We start from the raw sequence: 22428 nt of genomic DNA, 5'->3' as shown, positions 1-22428 counted from the left end.
CCCAGTGAGGTCCATGGGGCTGGCTTAACCCCTCGCTTCCCACAGGGCCTTTTGGCTTTTTCTAGATTAACAGAGCTAGTGAGAGCCACACAGCATACAGGCCATGCTCCTGGGACACTGTGGCTTCAAGTGAGGGGTTTGATCTTTTCTGGGCAGGTCACAAGGCTCTGAGAGAGGCCAGCAAGCTTGGCCCCACAGGGAGCTGCAGAGTCAGGCAGATAGACTGGGCAGGCTTGCCACTGCAATTCCTGGGCAATGCCTTCAGGCCTCTGTCATCTGGCAAACAGCATGTTACGGTGTTAGTACTGTCATTGCCACTGTCCAGGGAGGCTGCAAGCACTGAGGGTATTTCTGTAAAGACTGTTCATGTCTTCCCCCTGACTCCTGAAGACAGCCTGGTGCTTGCTGAGGCCTGGCAAGCCGATGGGACCTTTAAGGTGGGCTGAGTTTCCTATATCTACCCTAGATACTTCAAGTCCCCCAGGACTTGAATAGAATAAAAGGTATTGGCCTCTATTGCCAGAGCTCTCCTGCCTTCCTGCTCTCCTGCCTATCCCCGGACAGCCCACAGGGCTCTAAGGCAGTTTTTTATAGGATGGAGCCTATGCTTTGGACCTATGTGTGAGGCTTCCTGGCAAGAATGGTTCAATGTACAAGTCTCTGGACAGTTGTGTAACCAGAAGAGTGAGAAGTGAGGCCAATGAACGGGCTGCTGCCTCCCTGAGTGAATGAACACATTGCCACACCCCTTACTGGGAACATGAAACGTCAAGCAGTGGACCTTCTCTGGGCAGGCACACATGTGTCACAACTCATGTTCAGAGGTCACAGGGCGATCTCGGATGTTGGTTTAGTCTTCCACTTTGTTTGCGGTAGGATTCCTTGTTTGTGCTACATATACCCAGTGATGTGGCCTTCCAGCATCTTGAATTTTCCTGTCTCCTCCTCCTATCTTTCCTTAGGATCAATGGATTACAGGTGCCTGCTGTCATGTCCAGTTGTATGTGGGTCCTGGAGATTTGAACTCGGCTCGTGTTTGTGTGCCAAGCGCTTTACCCAAGCTCCTTCCTAAGCTGGGCCCCTTCTTTTGCTCTCAAGAGATACTTGGCCTAGCAACCAAAAGGTTCAGTGTCACTGCCTCTCCCTGCCTCTGGGAGCTTAAACCCCATTCTCCCTGCTGGAGAGTGGTCTTGTAGAAGGCTCTTAGGCTGTACCCTAGGTAAGAGAGGTTTGCTCAGACTTGGACTCAGACTTACTAGCTATGTGGCCTTGCCGATCATTTCTGAGACCCAGTGCTTTATTATATTAAATAAAAGTAATAAACCTTACAGGAAAGGGCAGTGGTGAGCACGAAGAGAGCACATGACCACACACAGTAGTGTTGGATAACCAGTAGGGAAACTGAGGTCTGGATGACAAAGGCACATTACCTAAGGACGGCTTGGGCACCCTTAACCTCTTCACTTACACAAGTGACTGTGTCAGTGCCCAGTGGAGGCTCTGGGTAATTTGCCTTAAGTACAAAGGCAACTGAGCCCTGTCTTGTTTGTTTCGCCTCTCTGTGCCTCAGTTTTCTTCCTTGTATAATGGGCCAGGTTTTGTCTTACCATTGGTAAAAGGCCAAATGAATTGAGTCCAAATTGCTGATTGGTTCTTGGCGTGACTCACTTAACCTGACCTGGCCGGAGAAGCATCAGGAAATATTTGGAAGTGGATTGCAAGGGAGGCAGGGAGACAAACATGACTCAGTGTTCTCTCCTTTTATGGGCTGGCACTCCAGACCGTGGCTTCCTGGAGGTTGTATTCCAAAACCGTGCTATGATGGATGTGAGGTCCACATGCCCACGCGCCCCCACAGGCACCCCAGATGTCACCCTGGGGGCTGGACTGGGTTTTTTACCTTGCTATTTTAAGCAGTGAGTTTATAATAATGGGTGGGAAATCACACGGGGGCTGGGCAGCATGGGAACAGTCCACAGCAGGCTGCAAGGACTCCCCTGGAGCCTCACGGACTCCATCTTGTTCGCCAGTGGGCCTGTAGCCAGCCTCCACCCGGCCTTAGCCAGCATCTCCAGGTTTGTCTGACCTCATTCATGAAGTTTCATTTCTGGCCCAGGACTGGTGGAGGCCTCTCCTCAAGACAGGGAGGTGGAAGGTTAAGGAATGGGATATTTCTGGTATGACTTCAAATCCTAGGATCTCTGAATGAACCCAGGGCTGGGAGCATCCTTGTGGTCATGACTGGATAAAGTCTGGGACTTCAGAGTTGGAAAAGGCCATGGTGGTGGTTGGGAGCCAGTCAGTATTGAGCAAGACACACTTGACCTTGAAGAGCATCCTGTTTCACCTTTAACTCACTCCAGCCACTAGAAGGTTCCTTTGCCTTCTCACTTGGCTGTTGAGTCCTTGGCCATACAGCTGCTCTTTCCTCAGAGCCACATGACTGAGGGTCACATGCCGTATGTGACAGGGCCTCAAGACTACCTTTTAGATATCCAAGAAGAGACTGGTTTTCCCTTGCAGCTTCTCTGGCCCAGGTTAAAGTCTTGAGCTCTTTTTTTTTTTTTTTTTAAGATTTATTTATTTTACATATATGAGTGTTCTGTCTTCATACACACTAGAAGAGGGATTCAGATTCTATTACAGATGGTTGTGAGCCATCATGTGGTTGCTGGGAATTGAACTCAGGACCTCTAAAAGAACAGATAACGATCTTAACTGAGCCATCTCTCCAGCCCCTCTTGAGCTCTTAAACACAAATTCTTATCCTCCTAGAATCTTCGCTCTTTTTTTTTCTGAACGTGCTCTTATTTGTGTGGCTCATCATTTTAGCGCACACAATATGCTTCATGTAGATTAAGACATAAATGGAAGCGGATCACCTGCCTCCCACACTTTGGAAACTGTTCCTTTAAGATAGGCTGGACTTGCAGGGGTGAGGCAATGATGCTGCCTGAGAAGGTGAGCCAGCTTGTTACCCTCAATTCCCCCCATAACTACAGCACCGTCCGCACTACTGATGCTGTTGCTGTTGCTACTGCCTAAGTAAAGATGAGAAACTATCCAGACCCCCCCCCCCTCTGTTTTTCTGAGTCAGGGTTTCTCTGTGTAGCCTTGGCTGTCCTGGACTTGCTTTGTGACCAGGCTGGCTTTGAACTCACAGCCATCTGCCTGTCTCTGCCTCCCGGGTGCTGGGATTAAAGGCCTGCGCCACCACTGCCCAGCCCAGACATCTCTCTTTTGTGGAACCTGATGTTCAGTTTCTTCATGCAGCAGCCTCTGGAGATAGGAGAGCAGTGGTCCTGGCCCCACAGTTCTTACTCTCTAGAGTTAGATGCATCTGTTTGGAGCTCAGCCCAGCATGGCTTCGTCTCTGCCTGCTCACCTACCATGCTCGGCCCTGAGGCCATTCTGCAAATAGAGAAGTTCCATTCACATTTCTGAGTTGTGGCTCAGCTCAAACACTTCCTATAACATAGAGCCCCGACTAGAGCCACACCTCCTGCTCCCAGCTGCAGGGAGGGGCTCTCTCTTCATTTTGAAGTGTTTATTCCAATCACAGTTTTTTTGGTTGTCTTCCAGCACTTGTCTCAAGACCCCTTGAAGGCCAAACACTACACCCCCACTCTCTGTGTCACAACTCAGGGCACAGGCTTAATAAAATGTTTGTTTGTGGAGAAAGAATAAGAGACTCAGCCAAGCGTGGTGTCATGTGCCTGAAATCTTAGCACTTAGGAGGTAGAGAAAGGAGAGTAAGTTAGCCTCAGCCACATAATGAGTTCTAAGCCAACCTGGGCTATATCAAACCCTGTCTCAAGCCATTAAAAAAAAAAAAAAAGAAAAGAAAAAGATTCAGTGCATAAATGGCTTAGTTGAGATGAAATTTGCAAGGTGATGAGCTGGGGTCACCCCATATGCTTCAACACCAAGCAGGCTACCTAACGGGGTGCTGCAAAAGGCAAGATGGCACCCCCTTTGACAGCTCCTGGACTAAATGTCTCCGATTCTTTAAACATAAACCATCCATCATTTTAACATGTACTTTGAATATTCATAATGAACCAAACACCTTCCCTGCCTCAGAGAGCCAGGTCCAGGGGGCAGTGTGTGCCGTGGTTAATGCCAGGTGTCAACCTGGATGGCAGCTCTCTGGTTTGGGGAATGTTCCAGGCCCTCTCTGTGGAACAAGAAGGATATCTTATGTCACAGGAAGCAGCAGAACTTTCTGGTTTTTCCTATAGGGTCCAGCAGTCAGCGGATACTCACCTAGGACCTGTGACACAGTGGTTACTCAGTTCATGGCATTGTCATTTGTTCTCCTCAAGGGGAGGAAGTAGGCCACAGGAAGGGCTGTGTGGTATAGTGGAGAGAGCCCTGGCCTCCAATCAAGAAGACCTGGCTACAAACACTTAATTTTTCTGTGTGACTCAGGACAAGTGGCCTCTACCCTGAGAGGTTCTTCCCTCGCCTATAGAGTGAGACTATTGATGCCTACCTACATCAGAGGTAGTCCATCTGGTGACGATAGTCATGCAGCCAGTAGGCGCTCAATGGACGGTGTACAAATGCATCTGGTTTCAATGAACTCTCTCCCTAGCTATAGCTTTGAGGAGCTGAACCACTTCTCTTCTGGAATAGCTGTGTTTACTGTAAGGACCAAATTAGATGCGAAAGGTCACCTCTGCCTGTGTAAACAAAGGCAGAGAGCAGGAGGCAATGCAATTCCCAATGCCCGCTCCCAGCCTCGCCTCGCTTGACCTCCCATGTTGATGCAAAACCAAGCAGCGGACCCATGGCTCTTGGATCCTGGAAAGGGAACCCAGCTTCGGGACAGGGATGGGAAGGAATTTGACTTGTCCTTTTGGCATCTCCCCAGCCTGCAGAGCCCAAGCCTCTTGGAGCATCTTTGGGGTTGACACAGCAGAGGTTCCAGGCACGCACAGCCACTCCAACCAGGAGGCTGCCATGCCCCACATTGCTGAGGACGAGGAGCCCCCTGGAGAGCCACAGGCAGCCCAGACCCAAGTAAGTGCCCCTTCCTGCCCATGGCTAGCCTGGGTGAGGGCCAAGCGAAGCATTCTGTGCTGAGGTCACAGCTTTCAAGCTGGCCACAGAGCGCACCGACCTGATGCAGTGCAGGCTGCAGTGGGTGCCTGGGGAAGAGGTATAGCTGCACTCTGAAGAATCCACTGCCTTGAGTTCATTTATGTGAACAGGGTCCCATAAATCCTGGGTGTGGAACTGTCTGCACAGTATATGATTAAGGCTTCATGACAGGACTAACCACCTTGGCCCAGGATGCTCCCTCCTACCCTTGAGAAAGATGGAGAAGAGACAGGGTAGCACAGCCAAAGGCCGCTTTGAAATAATCTGCTTAAAATGAATATCAAAAGTTCATAGGAAAGACTAAGAAAGGGTTTCAGTAAAAGTTGGTAATAAAATAGGAAATGATTTTTCTAAAAGTACCCTCCCTGAGTCAGGCTTGGTGCCTTATGCATGTAGTCCCAGCCTTCAGGAAACTGAGGTAGGAGGTCTCTGTGAGTTCCAGACTAGCCTAGGTTATAGGCTGACACCCTATCTCACAAACCAAACCAAACCAACCAACCAACCAACCAAACAAACAAACAAACAAAAACCAACCCCCCAGACAAATAACGAAAGGAACAACAACAGTTAAAAAAAAATATCATTGAGGTTAATTTTGCAAATGAAATGAAGAAAAGTTATTTTTAGTTACATATATATGTGTGTATATATCATAAGTATAGGCTATATGTTAATTTTCAAATTGAACAAAGAATCAAACATGTTTGGTGTTTTTTCTTTTGTTTGTTTTGTTTGTGTGTATGTAGTGTATACATGTGTATTCATGAACATTGAAGCCAGAGGTTGGTGTTGAGTGTCTTCTGTTGGTCTCCCCTTTATTTATTTATTTTTTTTTTTTGAGGCAGGGTCTCTCACTGAACTTAGAACTCACCAATTTAATGAGACTGGCTGGCCAGAAATCCCTTGGGATCTTCCTGTCTGTTTCCCACGCTGCCTCTGCCATTTTTTTATGTGGGTGCTAAAGGATCCAAAATGACTTTCTTATGCTTACGTGGTAGGGACTTTCTGATTGGACCATCTCCCCAGTCTCTGCTCGTTTTTTTCTGTCAACCAAACAATGTGTTCACGTGATACCACATTGGTCACATTTTATTTTATAGCGACGCCATCGAGAGAATGTTTAGAATGTAAGGCTATGCCCATTTATCCAAGACACTGAAGCCATTCCCTTCCGCAGCACTCATCCTCCCACCGTCCTCATGTTCTCTTCATCTGGTTCCTGGCCCAGCTCCATCTGATCCTCTCAGATGAAAGGCCTTGCTTATGAAGGTCACCAACGTTATTTTCTTTGACTTGGGCTTCTCAGTTGGTTTGCACTGAACTTGTGCTGTCCTCTTGTGTGTATCTGACCGTGGTCCCACACTGATGAAGCAGGCTTGCTAAGCAGGAAGAGTGTGTGAGCGAGCGTGATTTCTCCAGATGGGCAGATTCCTAGTGAATGTTTTCATATTGTGATGACATCTGTTTTCCTACATATGATAACTGTGGGAACTAAGGCAGCAAATACTTAGAAATGAATAGTTCCTTGTATCTCCATATCCCAAGTTCATGAGTTTGAGATGGGAACTTGGCACCTTAGGGGCAAGGGAATGTCTAAAAAACACAGTGAGCTAAACTCCTATCTCTCTGTCTGCAGGCCGTAGCTTGGGGTTCTAGGAAACGCTCCACAACCATCCCAGGGCATCTTGAGCCATAGTGAGTGTTTTTCATCAGCAAAGCTTGGGAAGCTGAGATCTGGGGCTTGGAGGAATGAGAGAGGAGGCCAGCCCTGGGGAGGAGATTCAAGTGTGGCTGCTCCCAAAGCCCCCGATGGCCAACTTCAACTCTGTCACTCCTGTACTCCTCTCATAATGGTCATCTCTGACCCCTCCACTTCACTAACAGTGGTAACACGCTGAAGTCACATCCTCAGGCAAAGCGTAGATTCCCAAATCTTAGGCAGTTTCCCCAGCTAACCCAAGAGAAAATGTGGGCTTCCATGACCACCATGGCCAGCAGAAAAACAGCCGTGGGAGGCAAGAAGGTGGTTCGGCTGACCACGACTAAGCAGCCATGTTGGTTTAAACTTTCGAGTCCAACCCCCCAAGCAGTTAATTTTAGGCATATGTAAGTGCAGCACAACTTGGTGAAAGCTTTTCTGCTAATTAACTTAATCTCATGTGCATAATAAAGCTAAATAAAGATCAGATGTGACTACATTGAAACTCTTTGTAAAGTACGTGTGAAACCATTTGCAAAGATGGGTTCTGTAGAGTGCGGAAAACAAGCTGGGCGTGGTGGCGCACGCCTTTAATCCCAGCACTCTGGAGGCAGAGGCAGGCAGATCACTGTGAGTTCGAGGCCAGCCTGGTCTACAAAGCGAGTCCAGGATGGCCAAGATAACATAGAGAAACCCTGTCTTGAAAAACAAAAACAAAAACAACAACAAAAAACCAGTGTGGAAAACAAGCTTAAGGGGCTGGGGGAGATTCCACTGTGGTCTCGGCCACACATCCACGCAAGGTTCACCGGGCCATTGACCACATCTGCTCGCAGCCTTGTGTTCAGATAACAGGCTACGCATCCCTTCCTTCGTAGGAACCACTTTGTGTGTTTCACATCCCAGGTTCCTCTAGGGCTTGTCTGAGAGCACGAGGACCTCTGTGCCTCCTACAAAGGAAAAAAATATATCCTATAAATAAATAAAGCACTCCTAAAGCAAGTGTAATACAAGGTTAGCAAAGATACAATTTCATCCCTAGTAAAGGCTGAGTTCCATTCTTCCTACCTCTGTAGCTCTCAGTGCTTAGGAGAGGATGCCGCTCTTGTAGAGGACCTGAGTTCAGTTCCCAGCATGCACCTACAATTGCCTACAGCTCCCCCTCCAGGAGGTCTGATGTCCTCTTCTGGCCTCTTCACACATACACACACACATGCACGCATGCACGCACCCACGCATGCACGCACACATGCACACACACACACACACTTAAAACATCTTTTTTGTGTTTTCAAACCATAACAAGCCACTCCCCTTTTTAAGCCTTGTGGTTGTCAGTGGCAGGAGGGCGGGGGTCCAGGTGAAGCTTCTTAGTGGTCCAGCATGGGGGGCGGGGGAGGGATTCATGAGCTGGCTGTAGAGTCAAGGGTAAAACCGTGATTGGCCAGTAGGAGCCCTGAGTGCCAGTTCCCCACAAGCTGTGCCTACCTGTAACCTGGAGCCAGAACCCCATTTACAGACTACTGAGTGGGTTCTGATGGTCTCTGAAGGCTTTTCAGGTGCTGTGATTCTGTCTCTGGGCCTGTAGTTCTCTGAGGCTATCCTAAAAATGTTTGCAAGCTCCAGTGGCTGAGGCAGTGCTGGAGCCTAGAGGAGGATGCTTGACTGGGATGCCAACTGGGATCCAGAAGGCCCAGGTACCTTAGAGAAGACAGGGATCAGGGTTGAAGACTACGATCTTTGTGGTCAGACCATGTCGGCCTTCAATCCCAGACTCTCTGCAGCTTCATTCAGAGACCTGGAGGCCAAGTCTGTTAGCTTTTTCATCCCCATGGTTCCCCGTGTGTTAACTTTGAACGAGCGTTAGCTGCTGCCACTTCTTTCTTGCCTGGTTAGCTCAGCCCTGAGGCAGTTTAGGCCCTTAATCAGAGGTCCAAGGTCCACATGAGATGTTCATTCTCTTACTTTCTGGTCTTACAAGCAGGCTCTGGGCCTCCCTGAGTTCTCCAGACGCCACATAGGCATAGTTCATAGAGAGCTTCTGCCCACCCTGGGCTCCTGAGGCAGCGTGGCCACAGGGGAGATTCTGATCTCCCAAGCCAGCTGGAGCCTCCAGGGGCAGAAGCCTGGCTTCCAAGGAGCACAGAAGCCAGGCAGCCAGGAAAGCAAGGCTTGCCAGGGTTCAGCCGGAAGTCCCCGTTCTGTGTGAATTCCCACTCCGCGGGGCAGGCAAGGAACAGAGCATCCTTCCAAGTTCATAGCTCCCTGGGGTCCAGCCCTAGTTTTGAATACTCTGGTCCCAACCCTCCGTTTCCCACCACTAGCCTGAGTGCTAGCCACAGTCCTCACAGAGAAAGCCCTGACGCTGGAGAGCTACAGTGTCCTCTTCGCTGCAACGGCTAGTTGGAAGCTGTAACCCGTCGTTATAGTGAAGCAAAGGCTTCTGGCAGTGACTCTGGAGTGTGTCCTTAGCAGCTCGCATACCCTGGGGCCCAGGCACAGGGAAGGACACAGAGTTTACATTCAAGGGGCTCTGACTGAATTGAGGCTGTTGGGACACATGCTGGGGACCTTTAGGGACCACAGGATGACAGACTGTCAGCTGCAAGGATCCTAGATCACTGTGTCTGAGTTTACTTTCTGTTGCTGTGATACACACGATGACCAACAGTAGCTGAGGGGGGGGAAAGGGTTTATTTTATCTTATGCTTCCAAGCAGCAGTCCATTACTGAAGGAAGTCAGGGCAGGGACGTGGAGCAGAAAGGAATGCTGGCTGTCCTTCTTCATGGTGTAGCCGCAGAGCCCAGATGCAATGTGATCCAGTCACCAGTGGTTTCCTGAGCTGTGACCTGAAGCCACTCAGGAAACTGACTCGTTGGGATGGCATGCATCCTCAGGTGCCTAGCACACTTGGGGTGTAAGGACTCATGTCAGTAAGAGCCTGGGTTCCACTTGTCCAAGTTTTTTTTTTTTCCTCTTTTGGAAGTTTCTAGAAGCCTTTAGGAACAGGTCACTGTGGCTCATGGACAGACCATCTGCCATCATATTGTCAGCTCTGGCATTCCCCACTCTACCTCTGTCTTCTATATCCCTGCACACAAAACCATTTGATAATAGAAATAGCCAATCAGGCACCAGATACTGTTCAACTTATATTAATACATTTAGCTTTAGATTTAAAAATTACTCTTTGGAAAAATTCAATCAGTTATACAATGAGTTTTGATCCTATCCACCCACCACTACCTCCTTCGATTCTGCATAGCGCCCACCTATCTCCTCTCAATTTCTTGTCCTTTGTTGTTATTAGTAACTGCCCCCAAGTCCACTTAATGCTGTCTATTGCATGTGCACAAAGAGGCATGGCCAACCTACCAATAGTTTCCTTCCTGATTTCCATCCTGGTCTCTTCCTCGTCAGTAGCCACCAGCTGCCAGTAGTTCCTCTGCTAAGGCTAGAGCTGTAGGAGTTCCCCTCCATCTATGTTGGAATTTTGACTGGCTTCATCTTACAAAGGCCTTGTGCAGGTAAGCACAGCGGCTGTGTGTTGGTGTGTGTGACAGCCATGCCATGACACTAGAAGTTAGCACCTTATAGCTCTCCATCCCATCTCCTGATTCTTAAATGTTTTTGTCCCCTCTTCTGAGCTGTTCCCTGAGCCTTGGAGGATGGGAGGCTGAACACTCACAGTTACTTATACTCATCACTTGGACCAGTTATGAGTCTCTGCATTAACTATTACCCACTGCAAAAAGAAGCTTCCCTGCAAAATTGAGAGCAGCACAACTCTATGGACATAAACATACATATTTAGAAAGTATGACCATTCAGCAAAATAACCGTAGGTCCTGCCCTAGGATCTATGATCTGCCTAAGTTATGGGCCTTTGCTGACATTTATAGCCCAGGCATAAAATCCTTTCTGGAGAGCAGGGCTTATATCCCATCTGAAAGTGACTGGTTACCCTCATGACCATCAGACCACATTGCATCAGTGGGCGCATCTTGCCAGGCAGGTCAGTCTTGTAGTATTTGGGCTTCATTACTGGGTAAGATGGTCAGTGTCTCTTCTCCCCCGGCTATCCTGCCCAGCACCATCTGGCACTATGTAAGACATTCAGTGGCAGAGAGAGGGTCTTCCTGGCCATTCTGCTTTGATTACTTTATGTCTGGCTTCCAAAGTAACAAATTTAACTTTCAGTGCACTGCAACTTGTGGCAGAAGGTCTCACCAAACTCTCAGTACATACTGTGGCCTCAGGAGCACAAGCCCAGGTTACAAACCCTTCCGAGATATTTGCTGACTTCATTCTCTTTCAGCTAGATGATAAAATAGCACAACGTGGCTCTCTGTCTCTCGAAAACACACTCTGCCAAACTGAACCTAGCTTAGGCCTCAGCTCCAAGGCCCTCCAGTTCTCCCAAAACACCTGTTCTGTGCTTCAGATCTTGATGCTCCCAACAGACGGTACTGTCCAATCACACGGCAACTCTGTGGCTGAAGATCGTTGTGGCATTCCGCTGTTTCCTGGCATTTCCTCCCTTTCCTGTCTCCAGTTTTTGAACAAGGGAGATGAGGTTGAGGTGGGCTCTGGAGAAGCAGTCCTCTGTGTGTGGCCCTGCGACAGGCAGCCTTATAACCAACCTGTTGGAAACACATTTCTGGGTATGTCTGTGACGGTGTTTCCAGAGAGAGAGTTTAGCTGGTGTGGGAAGATCTACCTTGAACGTAGGTGTCACTTACATTCTGGGCTCCTAGAATGAATAAAAGGAGAGGTGAGTTGAGTACCAGCATGCATTTCTCTCAGCTTGCGACCGTGGATGCAGTATGGCCAGGTACCTCACACACTGGCACCGTGCCATCCCTGCCACGAAGGACCAAACCCCCAACCCATGAATCAGAGTCACCTCTTCTTTCCTTCAGTTACCTTTGCCGGGTAGTTTGGAACAACAATGACAAATGTAACTGATATAGGCTCAATCCCCTTGTGAGACCTGGGAACTTCTGGTCTTAAAGCCGCCAGTCTCCTCGTCTTGGGGTCTGAGTTGGAGACCCTAGTAAGTGCCACCCTAGCACCATCAGAAGTTCTCTCTCTCTCTCTCTCTCTCTCTCTCTCTCTCTCTCTCTCTCTCTCTCTCTCTCTCTCTCTCTCTCTCTCTCTCTCTCTCTCTGTTGGTGTCAACGTAGACAAGACTCATGCTATCATTTCCCTCAGGCAGTTGGGATTTATTGCCCATCACCCTGGTCTGTCCTCTTGTGTGGTGAGATGACAAAATAGCACTCCCTAAGCAGTCAGAACATTGCACAAGGGGCAGAGAATGCTTCCAGGTCCCAGGTGTAGAGTGTAAGCAGCATGGCAAAGTACCTGGACTTAACATTCCAGGCAATTCCGAACATTTCTTAGTTGAGTCAAGTTGACAATGAACACTAACTATTCCAGAACCTGAACAACCAATCCCCTATCAGAACAAGATGGATATAAATTGGTGATGTGTATGTAATTCTTGTAAATTCATAAAGACCCCTGGAGCAGGCATGTCCTTCCACAATCACCTAGTGAGAGCCCTCATCCTATCTCCCTGAAAGCCAACACTGTTTTATGCACCAAGCACAAGGTAGCTTCATAATGCCAGGAGGCAGATGTTGTTAGTTTACACCTGCAAACACCCAGGTGAGTCAAGTACACGCTCACCTCCTGAACAGGAAGGAAGTACTTTTGCTCTCCTTTTGGGGTGTTGGCATCATCTTCCTTGAAGATGTTTCTGCACTGCTGCAATTTACCTACCATATCTGTGATCGAAACACCTGGGACCAACTTAGGAATTACTCATCTTCATCTCATGGCTGAACAGTTTCGGCCCATGATCCTTTCTCCCTGTTATTCCTGAGCTAGGTGTAAGGCAGAACGTCACAGCCAGGAACACGTGGTAGAGCAAGACCATTCACCTCATGATGGGCGGGAAGCAGGAAGCTTGACAGGAAAAGGGTGAGGACAAGGCATATTCTTCTAGGACACTGGTGAGCTAGCCTAACTTCATCCAGTTAGGCTCCACTCCCCTACAGTTTTCAGTCCCACCAAAACAGCACCACCAACCTGTGAGCCTATGGGGACATTGCATATTTGAACCATAACATCCACTTAGGTCATCACATCCTTTTAAGATCTAAAATGAAATGTCTTCACAGACGTTATCAATGAGGCATTATCAATAACCATCTGGTGTAAGAGGTAATGGTAACAATTTTTGGTACCTGCTATTCATTGATCCAAGCTAGATATTGTCATCTCTACCTTATTATAGGTGAAGATGCTGGACCTAAAGTGTTATGTATTTGTCAAAGGTCCCATAGCCATGTCACAATTAAGTGTAGATTCAAACAGAAGATTCTTTGCATATATGACCCTGTCTTCTTTGCCTCCTTTTGCCTGCAAAGACACAGTAGCGAGCACCAGTGGCCTCAGGTGTGGGGAGCACACATTTCATCTTCTATGGTTAGATGGGAAGGAAGAGTCGAGAGGACTGTCGGCACTAGAGCTTTGAGACAAGCTGTGGGAGGACTTCAAAGAAGAATGCATTTTAGAAATGGTACCCACTGGCTGGTGCCATAGTTTGAGGAGGACCCCAGGACCCAGATCCACCTGTCATAAAGTTCCTCTTGTAGGTTTCCAGGACCCTCTGGATCCTTCTATTGCCTCATTTTCCCAGGCTTCTCTCACCTAAAGTCTCAATAGGATGTCCTATCCTCTAACCCACTTCCTTGGTAAGTAAAGTTTTTCATGGGACGTGCCCCTTGGACTAGTCTCTCGATATAAGTGAGTGTATACCATTTAACTCTTTTTTGCTTCTGGGTGAACTCACTCATTATGATAATTTCTAGTTCAATCCATTTGTCCACAAATTTAGGGAATTCCTTGCTTTTAATAGCTGAGTAGTATTCCATAGTGTAAATGTACCACAGTTTCTTTGTCCTCCTCAAACTATGGCACCAGCCAAGGAAAATATAGGCAGTAAACTTAGATCCCCTACCCAGACTAGCCGATGGATAGGACATTCTCCACCGTTAAGTGGAGAAGGAGATCTGACTTTCACACAAACTCTGGTGCCTCATCTCTGACCATGTCCCCTGGATGGGGAGGCATGGTGGCACTCAGAGGAAGGATAGCAAGTTACCAAGAAGAGACTCGATACCCTAAGAGCATATATAGGGGGTGCAGGTCCCCCTCAGTCACAGACATAGGGGAGGGGAGTAGGGGGGAAGCAGGAGGGAGGGAGGAATGGGAGGATACAAGAGATGGGCTAACAATTGAGATATAATATGAATAAATTAATAATAAAAAAAAGAAATGGTGCCTACAGTCAGGGATGCACATCATGATAGTTCATCCTTGGTTCCCACTGTGAGCAGTAGAGTGGCTTGTCCTATTTTTCTGTCTTCTCTGTTAAACTGTATGTGGGTACCCTAGAGCTAGGGGTATTTTGCACATGTATCTCTGCCCTTAGCATAGACCTAGAGTATAGGAGGAACTTAGGCAAGCAAGGTTGGAAGGGAAAAAAGGAATGAAGGAATGAAGAGAAGAGGAAAAAGGAAGGAAGGAAGGGAAGAAGGAAGGAAAGAAGGCTGATTCTAGCTGGATGATTGGCTATTTAGATGGATGATGCCTGGATAGATGGATAACTGGGTGGAGCCTGGATGGATGGGTGGATGATCATGTGACAAGTTGGGTAATTGGATGCTTAGATTGAGGGGAGGAAGACAAAAGAATAACACCAGCAAGAGAGGATAGAAAATGATGGTGGATGAAAGTCTGTCTGTCTGTTTGTCTGCCTGAGTGACATTTTACAAAGCACAGGCAACAGCCATTGTGTACCACTCCGTACTTTTGAAATGTGTTGGCCTGAGAGTAAGAACAGGGTGAAAGAGAGCAGAAAAACCTATGACTATGGATCTCAGGCTTCTGGGAACTGAGTGGACACTGACAGGGGCTGGCAGACCCAGAGTGGGCCCTGGGCACATGGGAGCACACACTAGGCAGCAAGCCTTCAGGATTGTGGGTAAAGGATGCTCCTCAAGCATTACATGGAGAAGCCACGTGCCCAGCAGCAACCCTTTCCCCCTCTCCCATGGCCGTAGGACTTCACACTGGAGCCACCAGTTTCTTGCAAGTCCCATGAGACTCTCTTTATTTTGTCTTAAGAGCACAAGTTCTCCTCCCAAGGGAGTCCCTGCCTACTTCCAGGCTATGACAAATAGACTGCGGATATGGTCAAACAACGTGCATCCACCTCCCAGCCCTCCCTTTCCTCATTCTTGCTGCCTTATCTGTGCTTTTTTTTTTTTTTTTTTTTTTAAGCAGTTGAGGGGAGTATTAGCTCCATTTGATGTTTATAAACATAAAGATCAGAGAAATGAAACATCTCCCTGGAGGTCATCCAGCAGGAGTTTCGTTGTAAGTCCACCTTGCTTCTCTCCTGCTCACACTGATCCACTAGGGTCCTTGTCCCATTGTCACTCAAGGCCATTACAGCAGCCACACTCCCTACTCTTGCCTGGGATAGACCTGAAGCTGTTCCTAAAGAGTCCTTGCCCAGACCTAGTCATGTGATATTGAGGATTTGAAGCTTATATTCCCATCTATGACACCAGTCTATATTTATCCCTGTGCTCAGGGGCATAGGAAACAATTGTGCACTCTTGGGAATTTATGAGTGAAATAAACATTTAAATGTTTCTATAAGATTTATTAGAGGGAAATGAAATTTGACCTGCTGCGTATGATTGGAGTGAGCTTGCTGCGGGTGGCACAGCCCCAGAGCTTGGCTGACCCCCAGAGAAGAGAGATGGACCCCTGGGGAGCCTGGTTCCCTGGATCAGGGAGAGGAACAGGAACCCCAGAGCTGTGCTGGCCCAACCTGCTTCCATCCTGCTGTGTATCCTGTCTCATCTGGATTCAGGGCTTCTTGGAGGAAGATGCACCCCATCTTCCTCCAAGTGTGCAACATAGAGAGCTAAGGGGAGACTGTCTGAAGACACCAGAAACCAGAGGAGGTGTCAGTATGGACAAGGTGATAGAGGGAGAAGCAGAATGGCACAGTGGGAAGGATGATGCAGCCAGTGACTGGGGTAGCCCTGGAGCCAAGGAATATTTTGAATGGCCAACTGCACACTCATGAACTGATTTTCCATCTTCTCATTCTTCTTTCATGATCCTAGAAGGGGAGTGTGTTGATGGGAATCTTATGGAATTGCGGGTTGATGGATACTCGTGGTGTGTTGATGGGAACCTTATGGAATTGCGGGTTGATGGATACTCGCGGTGTGTTGATGGGAATCTTATGGAATTGCGGGTTGATGGATACTCGTGGTGTGTTGATGGGAATCTTATGGAATTGCGGGTTGATGGATACTCGCGGTGTGTTGATGGGTATCTTGTGGAAATGCAGGTTGATGGATACTCGCGGTGTGTTGATGGGTATCTTATGGAATTGTGGGTTGATGGATACTCGCGGTGTGTTGATGGGTATCTTATGGAATTGTGGGTGGATGGATACTCGCGGTGTGTTGATGGGTATCTTGTGGAAATGCAGGTTGATGGATACTCGCGGTGTGTTGATGGGTATCTTGTGGAACTGCGAGTTGATGGATACTTGCGGTATGTTGATGGGTATCTTGTGGAACTGCGGGTTGATGGGTGCTTGCAGTGTTTTGATGGGTTTCTTGTGGAACTGCGGGTTGATGGGTGTTCGCGGTGTATTGTTGGGTTTCTTGTGGAACTGTGGGTTGATGGGTACTCGCAGTGTTTTGATGGGTATCTTGTGGAACTGATGGGCCAAATTAGAAAAAGATGAGGGTTTAGAACAGCCTCAAGGTACAAGAGGTCTGAGGAACTGGCCTTTTCCTCTACGTCTATGGCCTACATGTGGCATCTATTGTTTGAGAAGGAGTTGATGAGAGACGAATGGAGCCAGGTAAAGATGAGTGACCACATGTCTTGGGGGTGGTGCAGTGAGCTTGTTGGCTCCGTTACCAGACAGCCAATCTGATGCCTTAACGAACTCCTAATTTAGCTCTAAACTTTCAACCAGTCCCAAGACCAATAACATCAGTTTCCTAGAAATCAAATTCCAACATGATAAACGCAGCCGTGAAGGTAAAACGTGCCCGTGGTGGTTCCACGGCCTTTCCATCTGGGGCTAAGAGAGCTGGTGAATGAAAGTAGTCAGATACTTTCAATATTGGGACACGCATCCTAAGATCTGTCTTCTACTTATTTGGAATTCAAATATAACTGAGAATCTTGCATTTTATTTAGACATTCTATTTCTAATGTCAATTTAATTTTTAAGGGTTTATTTGTGTGTGTGTGTGTGTGTGTGTGTGTGTGTGTGTGTGTGCCTGCACATGTGCACAGTGCCTTTGAGGGCCACAGGAGGCATCAGATTCCTCAGAGTTGGAGTTACAGGCAGTTGTGAAGTGACAGACATGAGTTCTGGAAACTGAACTCAAGTCCTCTGGAAGAGCAGCAAGTACTCCTAATGCTGAGCCATCTCTCCAGCCTGTTTAATTTTCATAGAAACTCTGTGAGCGAGCTATTGTATGGATGAGGTACCCAAGGCACAGACAGGCAAGGTTACTTGTTCAAGTTCACATAGCTGGGAAGAAGGACATTATAGCATAATATGGTGACCTTTGAGTCTGGGGCTTTTGAAGTCCCCAAGCCAGTAGCTCTCTTTTATTCTGTATAATATATTTTGTAGTCTGTCTTCAGTAACATATATTGCCAGAATTAATCAAGCTTCCTGGGGTCTTGTCTTTCATTAGGAGCTCCAAGCAGAAGAATTGGCTATTTGTGCTGCATTAAGCATGGCAAAAATGCCCCCAAATGGCCCCCAGGAAATGTACCCCACACTCTTTCTTAAACTCTCATCTTTTCAGTCTCTCTACAGTAAACATAAAGAAAAAGAAAGTCTATATTTCTCAGGAATTGTTCTGCAAACAGTTTTTGGGAAGACAGCCATTCCCAGTCTGCTCAGTCATTCTTAAGCCAGTTAGTGAAAGAACACTTGCATTGTATGGCTTTTATGCTTTAACTACAATGGCAGGAGAGAGGGAAGATCTTCCTAGCATGTCTACCAGGGCACCAAAGGGTTTCCTCCTGGTGAACTCAATCCTCCTGGGTTGTGAGTAACTTGATACTATATATGTGTCAACAATTACATGTGTGGCACTTACCAATTCTGGCTTGGCTTTGCCTATCAGCGTGGTCACCATGTCTGGTTCTGTGTCCTCCCCAAGTAAGGGTGCCTGTGGTCCCAGCAAGTCCCAGAAGGCAGAGAAAATGCCAACCAAGAAGCAGTTCCCTTCAGTGACTCAAAGGCCACTGGCTCATAGGTGTCAACTTGGGCCGTTATTGATTGTAGGGAACAGGTCTTCCACACCTCCCCCCGCAACCAGCTACTAGCAGAAAGCACCTCAGGCCAGTCTACCTCCCAGCATAGACCTACAGTGGGTATTCCTGAAATGTTTTCTGGATAGATGGATAAGAGTAGTGGGTAGGCGTGTCTAAGTGTTCACAGACTTCATGGACACAAAGGGAATCTTGCCGCTCCCAGCATAGCAGCCTTCTCAGAAAAGGCCTTTCCTCCACAACACTTTTTTGTAGACTGGTGTGAGTCAGCTGTAAAAACAGGCATTAAGACAGTCTGCAGATGGCCGGGTGTGGTGGCCCACGCCTTTAATCCCAGCCCTCGGGAGGCAGATTAAGACAGTCTGCAGATGATGAGCAAGTGGAGCTGCAGGAGTGTGGGTGATAGATGGATAGAGGAGAGATAAATAAATTGTTAGGTTGGTGCTAGATTGGGGAGGAGTGGATGGGTTAGTGGATGGATAGGGGAGAAAGAGGTGAAGAAAGAAACGGATTGATAGATGAGTAGGCGAGATAGGTGGATAGACTGGGAGAAAGATTAATGGATAAATGGATGGATTAATTGATGGATGGATGGAAAGACAGAAAGGGATGAATAAATGGATGGATGCGTAAGAGAAACGGAGAGACAGATGAATGGGTGAATTAATGGATAGCCAGGGAAAGAGATGAATTTGCTGATGGATAGGAGAGATATTTAGAGAGAGCGAGGGGGTGAGTTTGTGGGAGAGACAGGGATACGGATGGGGGTGGATGGGGGAGAGACAAATGAATACATGCATGCATGGATGGATAGATGGATGCATAGGTGGATGGATAGGTGGATGGATAGATGGATGGATAGGTGGATGGATAGGTGGAGACTGATGGCCAGATAGAGATGGCTAATGAGGATTTGGGCAGGAAGGGTAAACAAGTGAGTGTGGAATTATGTGATGTGAGAAAAGCAAAGGACAGAAAAAAGAGAGAAAAGGTGAGGACAGAACTTAGCTCCCCCTCCCCCTTAAATTTAATTTAATGCATATAGGTGTTTTGCCTGCACCCAGCCCCAAGATTCATTCTCCTTTTAGGTCCTTGGAGAGGTGAAACTGTAAAATGAAGCTCTTGGAACAGTCCTTTAAAGCTGTAGTTCTCAGAGCCCAGCCTGGGGTGGGGGTGGAGGAATCTCAGCTCCACAGGGTTGTCAGGACAGACAATTTACGGTAGTGCCAGCTCTAGGCCACTAGGGGGAGGCAGTGCTTGTTCTGATGTCTTCGTGCTCTCAGGCTCCTCTCGCTGACATTTTCTTTTGATTATTTCTGGCTGCTTTGGAAAGTAAAGTGTCAATGAATTAAAATAAAACCTCTTTTTTTTTTCCAGCACCAATGCACGCTGGGAATTTGCCCATGGGGATGGCAGAAAACATGTGCTGCATGGGTAGAAAAGTGAAGTTTTAGCTAACATATGTTTTTTTTGTTTTTTTTGTTTGTTTACTAGAAGAATCATACGAGAAGGGCTCTAAGTAAGGACGGCACAAAAGACAATTTCCAGAGATCAAATATTCAGCTGAGACAAAATCTTGTGCACATTACAGGAGTGCTGATTAGCTTTCCTGTGGCAAGAGCCTCTTGTGGACAAGAGCATTCAGTCAGGGAGAGTCCAAAGCTAAAGATCTTGTGCTCCTGAAATACAGGTCAAGCTGAGCCACCAGAGAGGCCACAAGGGAAGTGTTTGGGTCTATGGACCGGGATGATTGATAGAAACAGGCCAGGTAGAATTTCTTTGGACCACAGTTCTTATGCAGAAATATGGACCTGAGATCGCTTATTACTCAGTTTCAAGAAAAGCGGGAAGCAAGGGGCTGGAGGCGTGGCTCAACTGCTAAGAGCACTGGATTTGATTCCCAGTAGCATGGCACATGCCCACGTGACAGAGAGAAAGGGGGGGGGCAGGAAGGGAGAGGGAGGGAGGGAAGAAGGGAGAGACAGAACTGAGGTGGTCACTATCTTCATTAACTCAGCTGTAGCCATATTACAATGTACACCCACATCAAACATCACACCTTGAGTATATGCAATTTCTATTTCTCAATTGTATCTTAATGAAGCTGAAACAGACAACTCAACATACTGAGCTAGTGACCAGTGACAATGGCCTTGGGAGACCCTGCGGTTCCAGGCCCTGCATGCTCCCCAAGCCCAGGCCTAATTCCATCTGTGTTTTGCTCTAAACCACCAGGACTCTCCCTCTGCAGGACCAGTCCAAAACCCTCCCACAATCATCCTGACGGGAGATGCCAGCTCACCTGAAGGAGAAACGGACAAAACCCTGACCGACAGGTACGCAGCCCCGGCTGATAAGCAATGCTTTGTGAGGATCAGATACCAAGGAGGATACAAGAAATGGATATGCATGTAGAATCAATTGGGGAGAGAGTGGAGAAAGCCAAAGAAAATAGCTGCGTTTCTAGAAATGCTGTCTGCCTCCTCTGAATCACTCTATTGATGAAGATATTGTCAAAGAGGGCTAGGTTTGTGGCTCAGGTGGCGGAGTGCTTCTTGTCAAGGTTGTATAAGGCCTTGGGTTTGATTCCCAGTGTCACATAAATGGGGCACGATGGGGCACACCTGTAACGCCAGCACTCAGGTAGAAGCAGGAGGACCAGAAGGGCAAGGTCACCCTTGGTTACGTGAGGAGTTCAAATCCAGCCCGGGATACAAGAGGCCTTATCTCAAAAACAAAAATAAATATGATCAAGTAGTTTTTCAAAATGGTAAGGAGAACCTAGGATATTTTCCCTATTATCTGCTTTCCAAAAGTGTCCTTGCTCTTGGATTTGGCCCTGTATATGCTGCTAGATTTTAAGAGAAGCATAAGACATCACAGCAGGGAAAATTCCCCTAATATCCAGCCAGGTATGCATTCCCACAGAAGCCTGGAAGGTGTGGGTCTTTGACTGCAGAATCCAGCCTTGGCCAATCAGGGTCCTCCCTGGAACAGCCCCTGTTTCCCTTACCACAGGTTCCTGCACTGATCTAGCTGTTGGCTGGGTATCACTTTTTAATAAAATTAAAAGATAATTCTTAGGGCTGACCATACAGGTCAGTGCTTGCCTAGCCAGTGCGAGGCCTGGCTTTGACAGGCAGCCACGCACATGAGAGGGTAATTCTCACAGGACAGAGTGAGTCTTCTTCATTCATTCGTTAAGGGTAGAAGCAAAAGAGCAGAGTGGATACCAAGGAAGATACAAGAAACGAATATGCATGTAGAATCAGTGCGGGAGAGGGTGCCGAAAGCCAAAGAGAGCGTTAAGTCGAGCATAAGACAGCGTCCCAGGGCTGCAGAGTCGGCTCAGTAGTCATGAGCACACGCTGCCCTTGCAGAGGACTTGAGTTTGGCTCTCACTACCCAAACAGGGTGGCTCACAACCACCTGTAATGCCAGTGCTTGTAGAATCCGATGCCTCTGGCCTCCATACGTATCTGCACACACATGCACATGCGCACACACCCCCTCCCACACACGCATAATTAAAAGTCAATCTTTAAAAAGAACTCCATGTTCTGCAGGCCAGTGAAACTGTGTTTTTATCGTCACTCTCAAAAATAAGTTATCCATGTCTCTAGCGGACCCCATGTATGTCTTATAAGGTTCCCACAAGATAGCTCTACAGTAAAGCCTGGGTCCCCACAGAGAATAAACACTGTAGTAAGTTTTGTCATCCTTTGAGAATGGGCCAGGATAGTTTGCGTGAGCAATAGAATGGCATAGACTTGTTGAGTCAATGGTGCTCCCAGGGGCTTTGATGTGGGACACTGGGGTGCAGCCTAGGAATTCATCCATCTAACATGCTCCCAAGGTGACAGTCAGAGGACCCATAGAGGATGCTCTGGGTGACACAGAGACTGCACAGCACCTCATTTGTCCATCTCTGAGTAGATTTCCTAACAGGATGATCATGTTCTGTCTTTCAGAACTCCCAGCCCCCACCGGAGGCTTTCCCACCGACACCTGAAGGTCTCTATTGCTTCGCTGACTTCTGTGGGTAAGGACTGGGTCAAATGAGGAAATGCTTGAGTAGCAAGCATTGCTGCTTAGGGATGAGCTTAGTCGGACTCAGGCCCTTTTCCTGCTCCCCCCCCCCCCAAGTCCAAAGGGTAGAGGAGATCACCCACTCTGTGCTTGAGTCCAGAAGAAATGACATCTAGTGTCAGTGTTA

General features: G+C 47.6%; 1 protein-coding gene across 1 annotated transcript in view; it reads left to right on the top strand.

The window, feature by feature from the left end:
- The first annotated feature begins 4821 nt into the window (after positions 1–4821).
- Positions 4822–22428, top strand: part of Irag1 (inositol 1,4,5-triphosphate receptor associated 1) — a 73977-nt gene continuing 56370 nt past the window's right edge. The window contains exons 1-3 of the mRNA XM_051149235.1: positions 4822–5025; positions 20448–20548; positions 22184–22254. Coding sequence (XP_051005192.1) covers positions 4837–5025; positions 20448–20548; positions 22184–22254 — 361 coding nt within the window. The 5' untranslated portion in view covers positions 4822–4836. The remainder of the gene's footprint in view (positions 5026–20447; positions 20549–22183; positions 22255–22428) is intronic.

This window comes from Acomys russatus, chromosome 7, assembly GCF_903995435.1.
Source record: "Acomys russatus chromosome 7, mAcoRus1.1, whole genome shotgun sequence".
NCBI classification, from domain to species: domain Eukaryota; kingdom Metazoa; phylum Chordata; class Mammalia; order Rodentia; family Muridae; genus Acomys; species Acomys russatus.
The sequence above is the reverse complement of the archived record's forward strand: the minus strand, read 5'-3'. Positions and strand labels throughout refer to the sequence as shown.